Genomic DNA, 13,979 nt, shown 5'->3' on the forward strand with positions numbered 1-13,979 from the left:
CCCCATTATAAATTCATCTGAATCTGACTGCAAGGGACCTACGTTTGTCTTCACATATCTATAGAAGCTTTTGCAGTCAGTTTTTATGTTCCCAGCAAGCTTCCTCTCATACTCTATTTTCCCCCTCCTAATTAAACCCTTTGTCCTCCTCTGCTGAATTCTAAGTTTCTCCCAGTCCTCAGGTTTGCTGCTTTTTCTGGCCAATTTTTATGTCTCTTCCTTGGATTTAACGCTATCCCTAATTTCCCTTGTTGGCCACGGTAGAGCCACCTTCACCATTTTATTTTTACTCCAGACAGGGATGTACAATTATTGAAGTTCATCCATGTGATCTTTAAATGTTTGCCATTGCCTATCCACCGTCAACCCTTCAAGTATCATTCGCCAGTGTATTCTAGCCAATTCATGTCTCGTAGCATCGAAGTTACCTTTCCTTAAGTTCAGGACCCTAGTCTCTGAATTAACTGTGTCACTCTCCATCTTAATAACAAATTCTACCATATTATGGTCACTCTTCCCCAAGGGGCCTCGCACAACAAGATTGCTAATTAGTCCTTTCTCATTACACATCACCCAGTCTAGGATGGCCAGCCCTCTAGTTGATTCCTCGAGATATTGGTCTATAAAAACCATCCCTAATACACTCCAGAAAATCCTCCTCCATCGTATTGCTACCAGTTTGGTTAGCCCAATCTATATGTAGATTAAAGTCGCCCATGATAACTGCTGTACCTTTATTGCACGTGTCCCTAATTTCTTGTTTGATGCTGTCCCCAACCCCTCTGCTACTTCAAGAACTGTGGTGGAATATATGCGATATCTAGAGAGCGCTCTTCTGGTAGACTAGTGGGTATTAAAAAAAAAACATAGACTAAACATTTAAATGTTCAATTCCTGTTCTGTGCTGTCTTCGGTCAAGGTGCAGTTAAGTGCTACATTTGGACTTTGATTGGGAAAAAATCAGCTTTGCTTTCTGCTTTTGATCACTTCATGGATGTCTGCTAGAAAGTGAGCATGTGCTCCTGAAAATCCAACTCTATTGAGCAAGTGGTCTTCAGAAAAAACGTGTAGTCCTGCTAATATATTCTAGTTGGTGCATGACTTTGGAAGGTTGGTGAATGCACTGCAATGGTGGGGGAGCATACATCTCGAAGAAAAGTACATCTACAGTTGTGCAGTGGAGATGGTGAAAAAACATGTGCGTTTATATAGCATATTTTCATGTCCTACATCCTGAAGTGTTTCACAGCCAACAGTTTTTGAAATATAATCTTTATTTTCATGCCAGAAGATACAAAGGTCCATTTGCATACAGGAAGATCCCAAAAACAGATTTTTTTGTGTTGGACTGGACGTCGGAAAAGTTCCCTGCTCCTGTTTGAATAGTACTGAGATCTTTTGTCCGCCTGAACAGTTAGACAGTGCTCAGTTTAACATCTCATCCAAAAGGTGTCACCTTATGATAATGGAGTATTCCCTCTACTGCACTGCAGTGGCAGCCTAGATATTGGGACAGAATTTGTGATCGGCATGAGTACACTGTCATACCACCTTTGAAATTGACCGCAAATTCAAGATTTCCACAACTTGTGCATGTCCCGAGCTTGCAAGCTGTCACGTTTCGACTTGGCAGATCATCCGCTGCGACTGTGAAATCTTTATTGTTGCTGTGGAGCTGGGCTCATTGCCCAGGAATTATGCAAGATAATTTTACGGCTGGTGTAAACATGCGCAGGAGTCTGTTTGCACAGCGTAAGGGGAGGGATGGGGGGACGGATATATAGCTGCTTGTATATGCACCCGTCATGATAAATCTTAAATAAATATCTCTATCCACCTAACTATCTCCAGATCCACAACTTGCGGAGACAAATAGCAAAAGGTGAAAACAATCTACCAACAATGAGACACTGATTTATTTATTTAATATCACTGGAGTGAATGAGACTAAAAATCATTAATGTGCATCGGAGATTTCTGTTTCTTTATTGGGGCACTGCCCCATGTGATCCCACATACGCGTATGCACACGTTGCACCACTGGGATCTGTGGGCAACGTTGCAGTGAAATGACGTAAGATTTCGAATGGGGCCTCTCACCAGGTAAGTGCGGATTTCTTTGAGGTCGGAGGCATATTCCTTAGCTACGTCGTTAACTGCAGTTTCAGGGCCAATGTGCTCAAATTCTGGAATGGGAATTCAACCCAAAACCAGCTAACTAAGGCAGCTGATTCAAGCAGACACTACTGGGGGCCTGGCGCATGGGAAGAGAGCACGGTGCAATGTATACATGTATCATGACATGGTCATTGCAACCCAACAGGTCCATGCCAGTGTTTATGCTCCACACGAGCCTCCTCCCACCTCGTGTGCCGATCTAGCTTACCCTCAAATGCATCTATGCTATTTGCCTCAACAGTGGTAGCAAGTTCCATATTCTAACCTCTCTGGTTAAAGAAGTTTCTCCTGAATTGCCTACTGGATTTAATCGTGACTATCTTATATTTCTGGTCTCTTGTCTTGCCCGCAAGTGGATACATCTTTATATTTACCGTGTCAAACCCTATCCAGTCATCCCTCAGTCTTTTTTCTAGAGAAAAGAGCCCCAGCCTTTTTAATCTTTCCTGATGAGTATAACCTCAGTTCTGGTGGTATTCTAGTAAATCTTTTTTGCACCTTCTCCAGTGCCTTTCTATCCTTATAATATGGGGACCAGAATTGTTCACAGTACTCCCTAAGTGTGGACTGACCAAGGTTCTTTACAAGTTTAACATTAATTCTCTGTTTTTCAATTCTTTCACTCTGTACCCAGTGCTTTGTTTTTTTTAATGTCCCTTTTAAAACTGTGTTGCTACTTTTGTAACCTTAAGTGCATACCTTCATAATTGATATGAATGTATAACTAAAACATTTCAACATATTGTTCTTGTGAATTGAGATTTTGTAAATAATGTTTTTGCTTTTCCCCAAGGTACTTTTACCCTTTCCCTCCTGTTGGACCAGTCACTTACCAAGTTGAACTTGTAATTGGAAACCAGCAATTCCAGGGAAAAGGAAGATCAAGGCAGGCTGCTAAACATGACGCAGCTGCCAAAGCACTCAAAGCCTTGCAAAATGAAACCCTGCCATCCAAGTTACCAACTGTGAGTATTTTCATGTTTGATTGCAGTTTAGCTTGGTTTTAAAAATCGAACCAAGTGGACTATATTGTTGAATGTAGTGCTACATTTACACTTATAGAAACTGGTCTCCGATCATAGTTGCTGTACAGGTTGCAGCCGTTACACTATTTAGCTGGAATTCTAAATTACCTGCCCAGGAGACTACCTCCTGGTTAAAACTTTAAATGTTTAGCGGGTGTGGATGGCAGCGTCTGTACACTAAACATTTCAATTAACTGCAGCTAGGTTTATTTAAAAAGTGACTGAGAGACCTAGCTACACTACTAAGGTAAGAATAGGAAAATAAATGCAGCTTTTAATGGTGAAATTTTAAATGAGCAATGAAATCCAGGTGCGTTGGACACATTTGCTATTGGCTACTGGAGATCACTCGTGGATAGGACCATAAAAAAGCAAACTGAATCTTTGTTTTTGTATATAGAGGGACAAAATACAACAAGGAGATAATGTTGAACTTGTTCAGGATCCTGGACTGCAGTTGGAGTATTGTGTACAGTTTTCCATTATAGGAAGTGTATAGAAGCAATGGAAAAGGTGTAGCTTAGATTCACTAGGATGTTACCAGGGTGAGTGCTTACGTTGACCTGATGGGCAGCACCGTCAGGATGACAAAGTTATGATCCAGTAAATAGTGATAAATGTGTGTCCTTTTGTTGAACAGTGGAAATGATCTACAATAACCACTAAAGAATTAAAGGAGTGTTTAGAAAAAATCCAGCTCGGTGTGATCCTCCTCACTTGGTTCCACTCTTAACTATCTGACCGTACCAGAGCATCTTCAGGAATGACTTCTCTTGCAGCCCCTCATTTTTACTTCTGCTGTCCTCAGGATCTATCCTTGGTCCCTTTATCTGAAGATGTGGGGTCAGCTTCCATATGTATGTTGACAATACCCAGCTCTACCTCTTTGGACCCTTCCACTGCTTTCACCTAGTTAAATAATGGGAAGAGTGAAGCCATTGTCTTTGGTCCCCATTACAATTCTGTATCCTCATTGCCAATCCATCCCTCTCCCTGGCTGTTGTCTTGGACTGATCAAAACTCTGCTGTCTCTACGTCCTATTCAATCCCTGAGCTAAGCTTCTGACTCTATTCTTTCACAAAGAATGCCTATTTCCACTCTGTCCATCTCTTCCCCTGCTTTGCCCTTTCTGTCACTGAAACCCTCATCTATGCCTTCGTCACCTCCAGACTTGACCATTCCAATGCTCTCCTGGGTGGCCTTTCATTTTTCACTGTCTAAACTTTTTGGTTCATCCAAAACTCTGCTGCCCATAACATTCCACGCAAAGTCCCACTACTTATCACCCCTGTTTTTGCTGACATCCATTGGCTACCAGACCCCAATGACTCCAATTTAAAATTCTCGTCCTTGTATTTGGATGCTTCATTGCATTAACCGTCCTATCTCTAACCTAATCGAGCCCTGCCACCTCTTTCTTCCCAGCCCTCCATTCCCATTTTCTCATTAAAAACAAGCAACCAAGTGGGATTCGACTAGGTGGCTTGTGGATAAAAACATCACTGATATGATATGAGTAGCCTGTTTGTGCTATGCTACAAGCTCAGAATCAGCTAAAGTAGTTTAAACATACCAATGTTTTCAAGATATCTTTTTCAAAGTGTGTATCTTTTAAAATTGAACTAGTTTTATGAAAGTAATGCATTCTACTGACTCAATTTGAAAACTTTGACATTTTATGATTGGTAACGACATGTACATTTCCTTGCAGATTAATGGAAAAGAACCAGATGACGATGATCTCAATAAATCTGAAATAAGCCAAGTTTTTGAGATTGCACTGAAAAGAAATATGCCTGTGAACTTTGAAGTAAGGTTTTCATAAAATGTCTGATCAATTTGCAACTGGGTTAAACTGTCTGGTTATTGGCAAAACCCAGCTGTATTAAACCATTACCATGTTGATGTTGGAATGAGCAGTTTCTCCTTGCAATGTTTTTTTGAGATGCTGTAGAGGAACTTGTAGTGTAGATGACTTAGAATGGTAGTTGAGGAAGCAATACAAAGGCTTCATGGTTAGAGCAACTGTTTTAATGCTTTGGTTAGCTCAAAATTTGTTTCAACTGCCTTTTGGAATTTTTCACACGAAACTGGCACTTGGGCAGAAGTACATGTCACAAGGTGCCAAATCACTTGCCTTCCTGGTCAACCATAGAAATGACAGCAAGGAGGGTGCCAGAAACACTGCTTCTGGCATGCTGAATGTCTGAAGTCCTGATGGCCCTACTCTAAAGAACTTTCCCAGTTATTGGTCAGGATACAAATATTGATATAAATAGCAGGTTGGTATTTGTGCTGAGGCTGCTAGTACTCTGAAATTTTGCCCATTTTTACGAGTAGATTTCAGTGGCAAAGAGGAAACGGCTATGTACATGCAATTTAAAAATTATCTAATTTAATGGCTGTGGGCTGCCTCTGACTGGCATGTATGCACAAGTGTGCTGCACTGTGAGCCTCTTTCTTTCTCCCTCTCTTGCACTCCCTGCCACTGCTTAAGACATTTTGAATCTTATAGAACATAAAACTAAAGCTATTGGACAGAAAGTGCTAGGAGGTAAAGAAATATATCCTGTCGATAAATCTGATTGAACAGTATTGATGCATCCTGGAAAATTAAGTGCATTTCAAGTTCCAAAATCCAAATTCAGCTTCCCGAGTCACCACTTTGGACATTCGATTTATCCATTGAATTTTCTTTTTTATCATTTATTATATATTCAGTTTGGAATGTGGGCTACATGGTTATTGAAAACTCAAGTACCTGCAGCATTGTTACTCCTAAAGGTGCCACTCTAATAAGTATTTTCAATGTTAGTGGTGCCTCACTGTGAGGATGTATTACCGAGGTTGTGTAATCTGGCCCCTGGGTTCCCTCGATGCTTTATTTTTTAAAATCTTAATCTAAATTTCTAATATCCAAAATAAGGATTTACAAGTTTTTAAAATTACATATTCCACAAAAGATGATAAATGTATCAATTTGAATTGCATTTTAATGTCTTCATTAGTTTTTACTTTGAAGACCTCGGTCTTGCTCATATGCCAGAGTTTGACATTTTTGTATTGAGCATGTTCAATGTACTTAATGTCCCAGGATGCAATGGGGCTCTCCAGTCAGCTCTGGTGATGGGATAATTTCTTCACCTTGTACTTTTTGCCAGGAAGCTTACCATCAAATAATTTGAAAAACAAGAGACATTTTAAAAGCTTTACTCGGGTAGAATTTATGTTTGGTGTTTTTCAAAAAAACATCCACCAAATCTGTGTGCAAGGGAGTGTTCTAATTACACACTGATCTTTTATTTTGTCTTCAGTAAAAAGTATATTACACCGAGGGGAAGAAAGAGGCACACATCTCAACTGACGATTGGACAAAGGTCAATGTTAATTATTTATGTCAGTGTGACAAATTCTGAGACTGAGAGATGGGCACTTTTCTTGCTCGTTCCAACTGAATTTTTTTTTTTAAGGATACGTTTTGAAAGCCAACACTCCTCTTGGAGGATAAGTTAGGGGGAAGAGGAGGGAAACTGAGGGAAAGGGGGCCAGTCTATTGGCACTCACTCTTGGCATTGTGAAAGTGGGGTTAAGTGAATGGAAGGAGAAGAATGCATGGCAGGGAAGGATATGGGCTGAGTCGGGTCATTTGAAAAGGTTGGGGCAGCAATGAGATAAGTGGGTAGCCAAAAGGAGAATGGGTATAGGATGGGATTAGAGTGCTGAGGACCACATTTCCCCTGCAAACCCCGCCCTAAATTCAGCCTGCTGCTGTTGGTGGTTCCTTTTCCATACCACCCACCAACTCCTACCCAAACAAAGAAAAAGACAGAAGCTGGGTGGGGTAGGGAGGGAGAAGAGAGAGCACATAAGCAGCAAAGAAGCACTAGTAATTTACAAGAAAGAGAATGACCATATAATGCAACTTGCTGTTTGCAATGCCACAGGAGATTGACTAGGGTTATGATATTTTATTTTAGGCATTAGAAATTCTAGTTACTAAGCAAAAAAAAAATAATTATTTCATCGAACATTTTGAGCAATTTGTACAGTCTGGCCACCAGGGTCACAATCACAAGGTGATGTACTCTAAACTGGCAGCTGTTGTGTGTCATAGTGTGACATCTTTAACATCAAAAATATCTATTCTAGCATCATTTACAATAGTAGGTACTCCAGGTACAGAGGAATTTACAATGAAATGTTTGCCCTGTGTACTGAGTTTTTAATAGATAATTAGTCGATTTCCAGTGACATTATACATGGGGTATTAAGATCAAGGGACAATTTTCTTATCCAGCAGGATCTGTGGTGGTTCTTTTTCTTATGGGGGAGAAAAGACATTTTCTCTGCAGTGAAGTGGAAGGCCATGTTTTTAATTCACTGAGATTTGCAGAGCTTTGCTCTCACAGGATTCTGTAATTCATTAACTATGGAGACAAGGTTCCTGTATTGTGCATTATTCATATTTATGGCAACTAATGCAAATTAGTCTGCCTTTAAGAAACATTGTGGATATCAGTAATTTGCATATTAGCAGCGCAAAGTGAGCAAATACTTGCGATGAGGTAAGCTGCAGAAAATACTTTATGAAGCTGATTAGAATACCACCAAAGAAGAAAGATATTTTCGCTAATTGCATAAAATCATCTGTGGTGCACAAAATAGCCAGGAAGTAAACTGGACAAGTAAAGAAAGACCGATGTGAGAGTGACTGCAGTGGTGCTGAATGATTGGGGTTGTGAGTTTGTACTTGTCATTCTCTGTTAATATGTATAGGTGACTTTCTATATTGGTTGGGTAGTCAACCCTATGTTGCTCTTGTTAAAAAAAAAATCATAATGGCTATCTTGAGCAATATTGATAGATGTGGGAGCAGGCTGTCTGCCACGTGCTGCCCTTGTTGGATGCTGAGTGAGGATCTGGGAGGTTTTTTGTCCTCATCATTTTGTCCAACACTCTCAGATCAATAGGATGGGCCAACAAATAGCTCCTTTGTTTCTCATCAGCATGAGAGCAGCCTGAAGTGTGACCCCTGGCAATAAACACAGAATTGTGGGCACAAATCTATAGGCTGTCACTCGACCGTGCTCGTGGAGCTCATCTCTCTCGCCCCCCCACCCCCATTGCTAATATGCAAATTACTGCCATTCACATGATAGTTCTTCAAGACAATTGACACTAGTTGTCAAAGACGAATAATAAAGGGAACTTATCTCTAGCTAAAATCTGCTTATTGTCACTATGATGCCTTGAAAAAATGTTTTAAATGATATATGGGTGGGAGAAATTTCAAGGGAGATTGCTACTAAAAACCTCAAACTAATGTGCATCCCTAGGTTATCTGTGAAACAAGTAAATTAGCCATCGCCTATTTTAAGTTCCTTTTTTTGGCTTCACAGGTAATAAAAGAAAGTGGCCCTCCTCACATGAAGAGTTTTGTAACTAAAGTAATGGTTGGAGAATTTTCAGCTGAAGGAGAAGGGAAGAGTAAGAAAATTTCCAAGAAAGCTGCTGCAATAGCTGTTCTGGAGGAACTGAAGAAACTTCCACAGCTGCCCACAGTAGAAAAAGTGAAACCACGCATAAAAAAGAAAACCAAGTCAATAGTAAAGGTGTGTGTATATTTTCTGTATGAAAAGAAACATTATTTGGGGGAAAAATACCTGGGTGCTAACTGGAAAATCATTTTGTAGCTATTATTGAAGCAGAAGCACAAGTTTCCGCTTCACTAGTTCGAGCTCCAGCTCCATTCAGTTGGTGGCATTTCCTTCTAAGTGACTTGATTGAGCTCTGCCATAGTGCTTGCACTCATGCTTGGCTGAGACTTCAGTGCAACATTGTCGGAGGGCAGGCCTTTGGACAAGATGAACCAAAGACTTGTTATCTTTTCAAGTGGATGTTGAAATTCTCATTGGTGCTATTGGAACAACATGAAATTCAATGCGCCACAAAAAAATATCTTTAATCATTCGTCTTTTGCTGCTTGAGATGTTGCTGATGTAGAATGGCTGCCAAGTTTGCTGATATACCAGAAACCACATCCCAATAAAATGATGAGAAATGCAAGTTTTTTCAAAGTGTTAAAGATGCATAGCCATTTATTTTAAGGGATTTTGTTGGTTTTTGTATTTATATGGCACCTTTAACATAGTGAAACATCCCAAGACACTTCACATGAGTGTTGTCAAACAAACTGAGCCACATCAGAAATAGGAGCAGGAGTAGGCTAGATGGCACTTGACCCTGCTCTGCCCTTCAATAAGGTCATGGCTGAACTTCTACATCAACTCCACTTTCCTGCCCTATACCATAATTATATAGCCCCAAAGATAAGGAGATATTAGAACAGATAGAGGTAGGTTTTAAGGAGCATCTTAAAGGAGAGGTAGAGCGCGGGGAGGCTTTGGGAGGGAATTCCAGAACTTGAGGCACAGGCAGCTAAAAGCACAGCTGTCAGTGGTGGAGTGATGTGAAATGAAGAGCCAAGTATTAGAGGAACACCGTTCTTGGAGGGTTGTAGGGCTGGAGGAGGTTGCAGAGATATGGAGGGGCAAGGCCGTGGAGGGATTTGAAAACAAGGATGAGAGTTTTAAAATTCAGCTGTTGCGGGACCGGGAGCCAACGTAGGTCAGCGAGCAGGGTGCTTGGTGAACAGGACTTGATGCGAGTTAATATATGGGCAGAAGAGGTTTGGATGAGTTCAAGATTAGAGAGTGGAAGATGGGAGGCCAGCCAGGAGGGCGTTGGATTGTCAAGTCTAGAGGTAACAAAGTCATGAATGAGGGTTTTGTAACCAATGAGCTGGGGCAGGGGAAGAGATGGGGTGTTGATACGTAGGTGGAAGTGGGCAGTTTTGGTGAATATATGGTCAGAAGTTCATCTCGGGGTCACAGGATGCCAAGGTTGAAGGATGCAGTCTGATTCAGCCTTTGACAGTGACCAGGGAGAGTGATGGAGTTGGTGGCTAGGGACCAGAGTTTGTGCAGGGACCGAAGACGATGTTTGACGAGCAGTGTGACCAATCCGAGGCAGTGGAGGGATTGAGGGAGAGGTGGTAGTGAGGTAGAGCTTAGTGTCGTCAATGTACATGTGTAACCGGACGTGCTGTTGGACGATGTTGCTGAGGGGCAACATGTAGATGAGCTAGAGATGACAAATTTCTAGGTTTGATTCTAGTGCTGAACTGGCTGAGCACTGCCAATAGTGAAGTCACTGTGTCCTGGGTTAAGGAAAGGAACATTGGCCATATTTCTTGTACTTGACTGCTCTGCATTGATCCTTCGTGGAAGTGCAAGTATCTGGATACCATCTGGTGACGGGATCGGGTCGAGTTTTGACATCCAGTTGGCAATCCTGCTCACATGCTATCAAGATCCCTGCATGAATTGTGGGCACTTGGGTAAGGTACTATGGATCATAGAACAACAATTTGGTGGGTGATTTAGCAGCTTCAGGAGTCACCAGGTGAAACCCCATGATCTGTTTTCAATGCATGGTCAGTCATCAAGGTACTGTAATCTAAAACTTGTTTTACTTAAATATCTGGTGTATTTCATGTTCCCTCCACAATCTACCCAATTGTGGATTGTACCCCAGTTATCTAATGAGTTATGCAAAGTTTTCTCCAAAAGATTTGAATAAATATGTAATTACATCTCCACATTCAAACCTGGTCATTACTTTCAACAAAGATGTTTCTGTGGAATATTTGTGCTCTGTTTATACTTACCTCCACAACTTTCCATCACATTACTAATCCTGTATTTATCTCTCTTTTTAAGAATTGATCCCCATGTAATTATTGCCGTTGGAATTTCTCTGTGCAGGAAGAAAATTCTAATTTTCAGTCTTGTGAAGCTTGTATTTGTATTTTCTAATTCTCTGTCCACTATCCAAATTAAATAGCCTGCTTATCTCCACCTCTCAAAGACCTAGATAATAGCTTCTGTCTTGTCTCTAATGAAAACCAATAAGTTCTGAGTCTGTCTTCAGCACTTAATCCAGTTCCTGAATCTTACTTATTATTCACTGAACACTTTCTGCTCTCTTCCTTTTTCATTGGAGGAAAAAATGAAATGTCCAAGGTGGGGAATGTCTGTAGTGGGGATTGGAATCCTTCTCTACTTTCACCACTCTTGGTACCAATTGCATGTCGGCCAGGTGCAGCCAATATACATTCTCCCTACCTGTAGTTTCTTTTCCCACACCAATTATCCTATGGTCTGCAAAGAAATAATGTGCACAAATCAGTAGTTTGTGAAGTGGATTCTCCTCCACTAATACCCGATGGCTTAAAGTTCGCCAATGATTCTTGTAGCCAGAAAAGCTAGATATTTTTACTCGAGTTGGATTTGATTTCACCTTTGGGTAACATGCTGTTGCATCAAACTTTATTCTTGTGTCCTTTTCTTGAATATTTTGGCTACAATTAACAGAATCTGAATCAGCATCTTAGTTTTAGGCTGTTGACATATATATACTGATTCTTGCCTAACAAATGACCAGTCTTGGGCCAGTATAATTGTTATCATGAGTTGAGTTTCTTGGTTGAGAGCAAAAGTGACATTCTTGTGAACTCTTGATTATTCCTTTGAGATATTTGGAGGACAGCGATGAACTCTGTTTTAGCTGAGCTAATGGGGGAGTTTTTCACAAATTCTGGGACCATTTCTCCAGACCACATTTTCTAGCATCTGACAGTAAAGTGATATCAGTGGAGGGTTGGGAACAGGCTCTTTCTGCCTTATACAAAGGTGGAAAGTTTGAAAAAAGAACTTGAGGGAAAGTAGAGCCACTTTTGGTGTCTAGAAAATCTGCAAGGTTCAGCATTGTAAATTTAAAAAAAAAAAAATTTAACAATGGGTCACTTCTGTGTCTAGAACCAAAACAGAATCTGGCTTTTCGGATTTGGCTGCAAAAATTAAACCAACTTTACTCATCTTCTCACCCGTTAATTTAATTTGAATAGTGCTGAAATGCTGAGCTTGCATCTTTTTTATTTTTAAGCTACAGACAAGTCCAGAGTATGGGCAAGGAATGAATCCAATCAGCCGTCTAGCTCAAATTCAGCAAGCAAAAAAGGAAAAGGAGCCTGAATATACATTAATGGTAGAACGAGGCCTTCCTCGCCTCAGAGAGTTTGTTATGCGGGTGAGAACTGTTACATAATTTATTTGAATATCTACAGATTCTGAAATGTACAATCCCAAATAATCTGAATTGTATTCTATTATCTAGGTTAAAGTTGGTGGTCAAGTAGCAGAGGGAATGGGCCCAAATAAGAAAGTTGCTAAGCGAAATGCAGCTGAGAAAATGTTGGAGCTTTTAGGATTTAAAGTTCCTCAGCCTCAGCCACCTAAACCAGCTTTGAAAACTGAAGAAAAGGTAAAATTTTTTCACATCTCCATTTTAAAACAAACTAATTTTAATAAATTGCGAGTTCCAAGGTCTGTTCTGAAGGAATTTTCATTTTCTTTTAAGCCAACTGTGAAAGAATCTGTTAAAGGGCGGAAAGTGACCTTTTTCGAGCCTGGTTCCTCTGTAGACGATATGGCAGCAGGTATGTTACAGCACATAGAATTTACAGCACAAACAGGCCATTCGGCCCAACTGATCTATGCCAGTGTTTATGCTCCACACGAGCCTTCACCCACCATATTTCATGTAATCTTGTCTGCATATCCTTCTATTCCTTTCTCCCTTATATACTTATCTAGCTTCCCCTTAAAGATATTTATGCTGTTCGCTTCAACTACTCGTGTGGTAGCAAGTTCCACAAAAAGTGTAAAAACCAGATTAATATGCCATGCAAATGTAGAAATAAGACTTCAAATGCTTTAGTGTGGGTATTTAACAGCTGTACAGTTAACCAGTTAAATCTTTCAATTCTCTTGCATCCTCTTTTTCCTCCCTTCCCCACTGAAAAGATCATTGTTCACCATTTGAAGAACTGCTGATTTTCAGAGATGAACTGTGAATTGAGCTTTTCAACTTTTACTTCTCAAATCAATATTTTTAAAACTAATTGTGCCACAGCTGATTTCTGATGCCAATGCAGATGAATATGAAATGTTACATTTGAGATGGTGTAGAGGGGTAGAATTTGGATTTGTGTATGTTGCACCCATGTGCAGAGATCTCTCATAAAAGTGCATTATCCTGTCTGTTCTGAAGGAATTAACAACTGATTTTACAAAGATAGCAGCCATAACAAGAGAGTAAATCATCTTCTGCAAATGGATAAATCGTGGGTAGAAGGATAAATCAAGATCTCTAAATACAAATTATGGAACTATTAATGGACTTGAATAGTTACTATATTTTTACTGATTTTTAGATTTCTCAAATCTGCTTGCTAAGGTGAAATACGGTAGTTAACATTAGGAATTGATGACTCAGCATTTCTGTATAATGGGAAATGTTTTATAAGTTTTGATTTCTTTGATTAATCTGTATTCTTGCCGATGTTGCCTGCTGTGTTTCCTTTAATGTTTGAGGGGACTGGGTGGCCCTTTTTAAGGAGCTGCACAACCCATTCAGAATATCATGCATGCACGGTTTTTCCTATTTAAAAATCAGTGAGCCGGCTGCACGGGTGCTGTAGAGCATTGTGCGGCCGCGCAGCTTAAAGGGAAAATTAGTTTGCTGATGTCCACCCCGCCCCCTCCCCCATTGCTTCACTTAATTTTCTTTTATAAATCCCTCCATGGATTTGCCCCTGAATATCTCTTAATAATCCCCAACCTTGCAAGCTATTGTACCACTTGTGTCTAGCT

General features: G+C 40.3%; 1 protein-coding gene across 7 annotated transcripts in view; it reads left to right on the forward strand.

The window, feature by feature from the left end:
- stau1 (staufen double-stranded RNA binding protein 1) overlaps positions 1-13,979 on the forward strand; it is a 49,087-nt gene that overhangs the window by 20,843 nt on the left and 14,265 nt on the right. For 3 of the 7 annotated variants that reach the window (XM_070896120.1, XM_070896117.1, XM_070896121.1), the window contains exons 6-11: positions 2,972-3,143; positions 4,916-5,014; positions 8,604-8,816; positions 12,211-12,354; positions 12,442-12,588; positions 12,664-12,763. In XM_070896120.1, the coding sequence (XP_070752221.1) occupies positions 2,972-3,143; positions 4,916-5,014; positions 8,604-8,816; positions 12,211-12,354; positions 12,442-12,588; positions 12,664-12,763 (875 nt within the window). The remainder of the gene's footprint in view (positions 1-2,971; positions 3,144-4,915; positions 5,015-8,603; positions 8,817-12,210; positions 12,355-12,441; positions 12,589-12,663; positions 12,764-13,979) is intronic. The other 4 variants (XM_070896119.1, XM_070896122.1, XM_070896118.1 and 1 more) reach the window with 3 other exon arrangements.

Source organism: Pristiophorus japonicus, chromosome 12, assembly GCF_044704955.1.
Source record: "Pristiophorus japonicus isolate sPriJap1 chromosome 12, sPriJap1.hap1, whole genome shotgun sequence".
Lineage (NCBI taxonomy): Eukaryota > Metazoa > Chordata > Chondrichthyes > Pristiophoridae > Pristiophorus > Pristiophorus japonicus.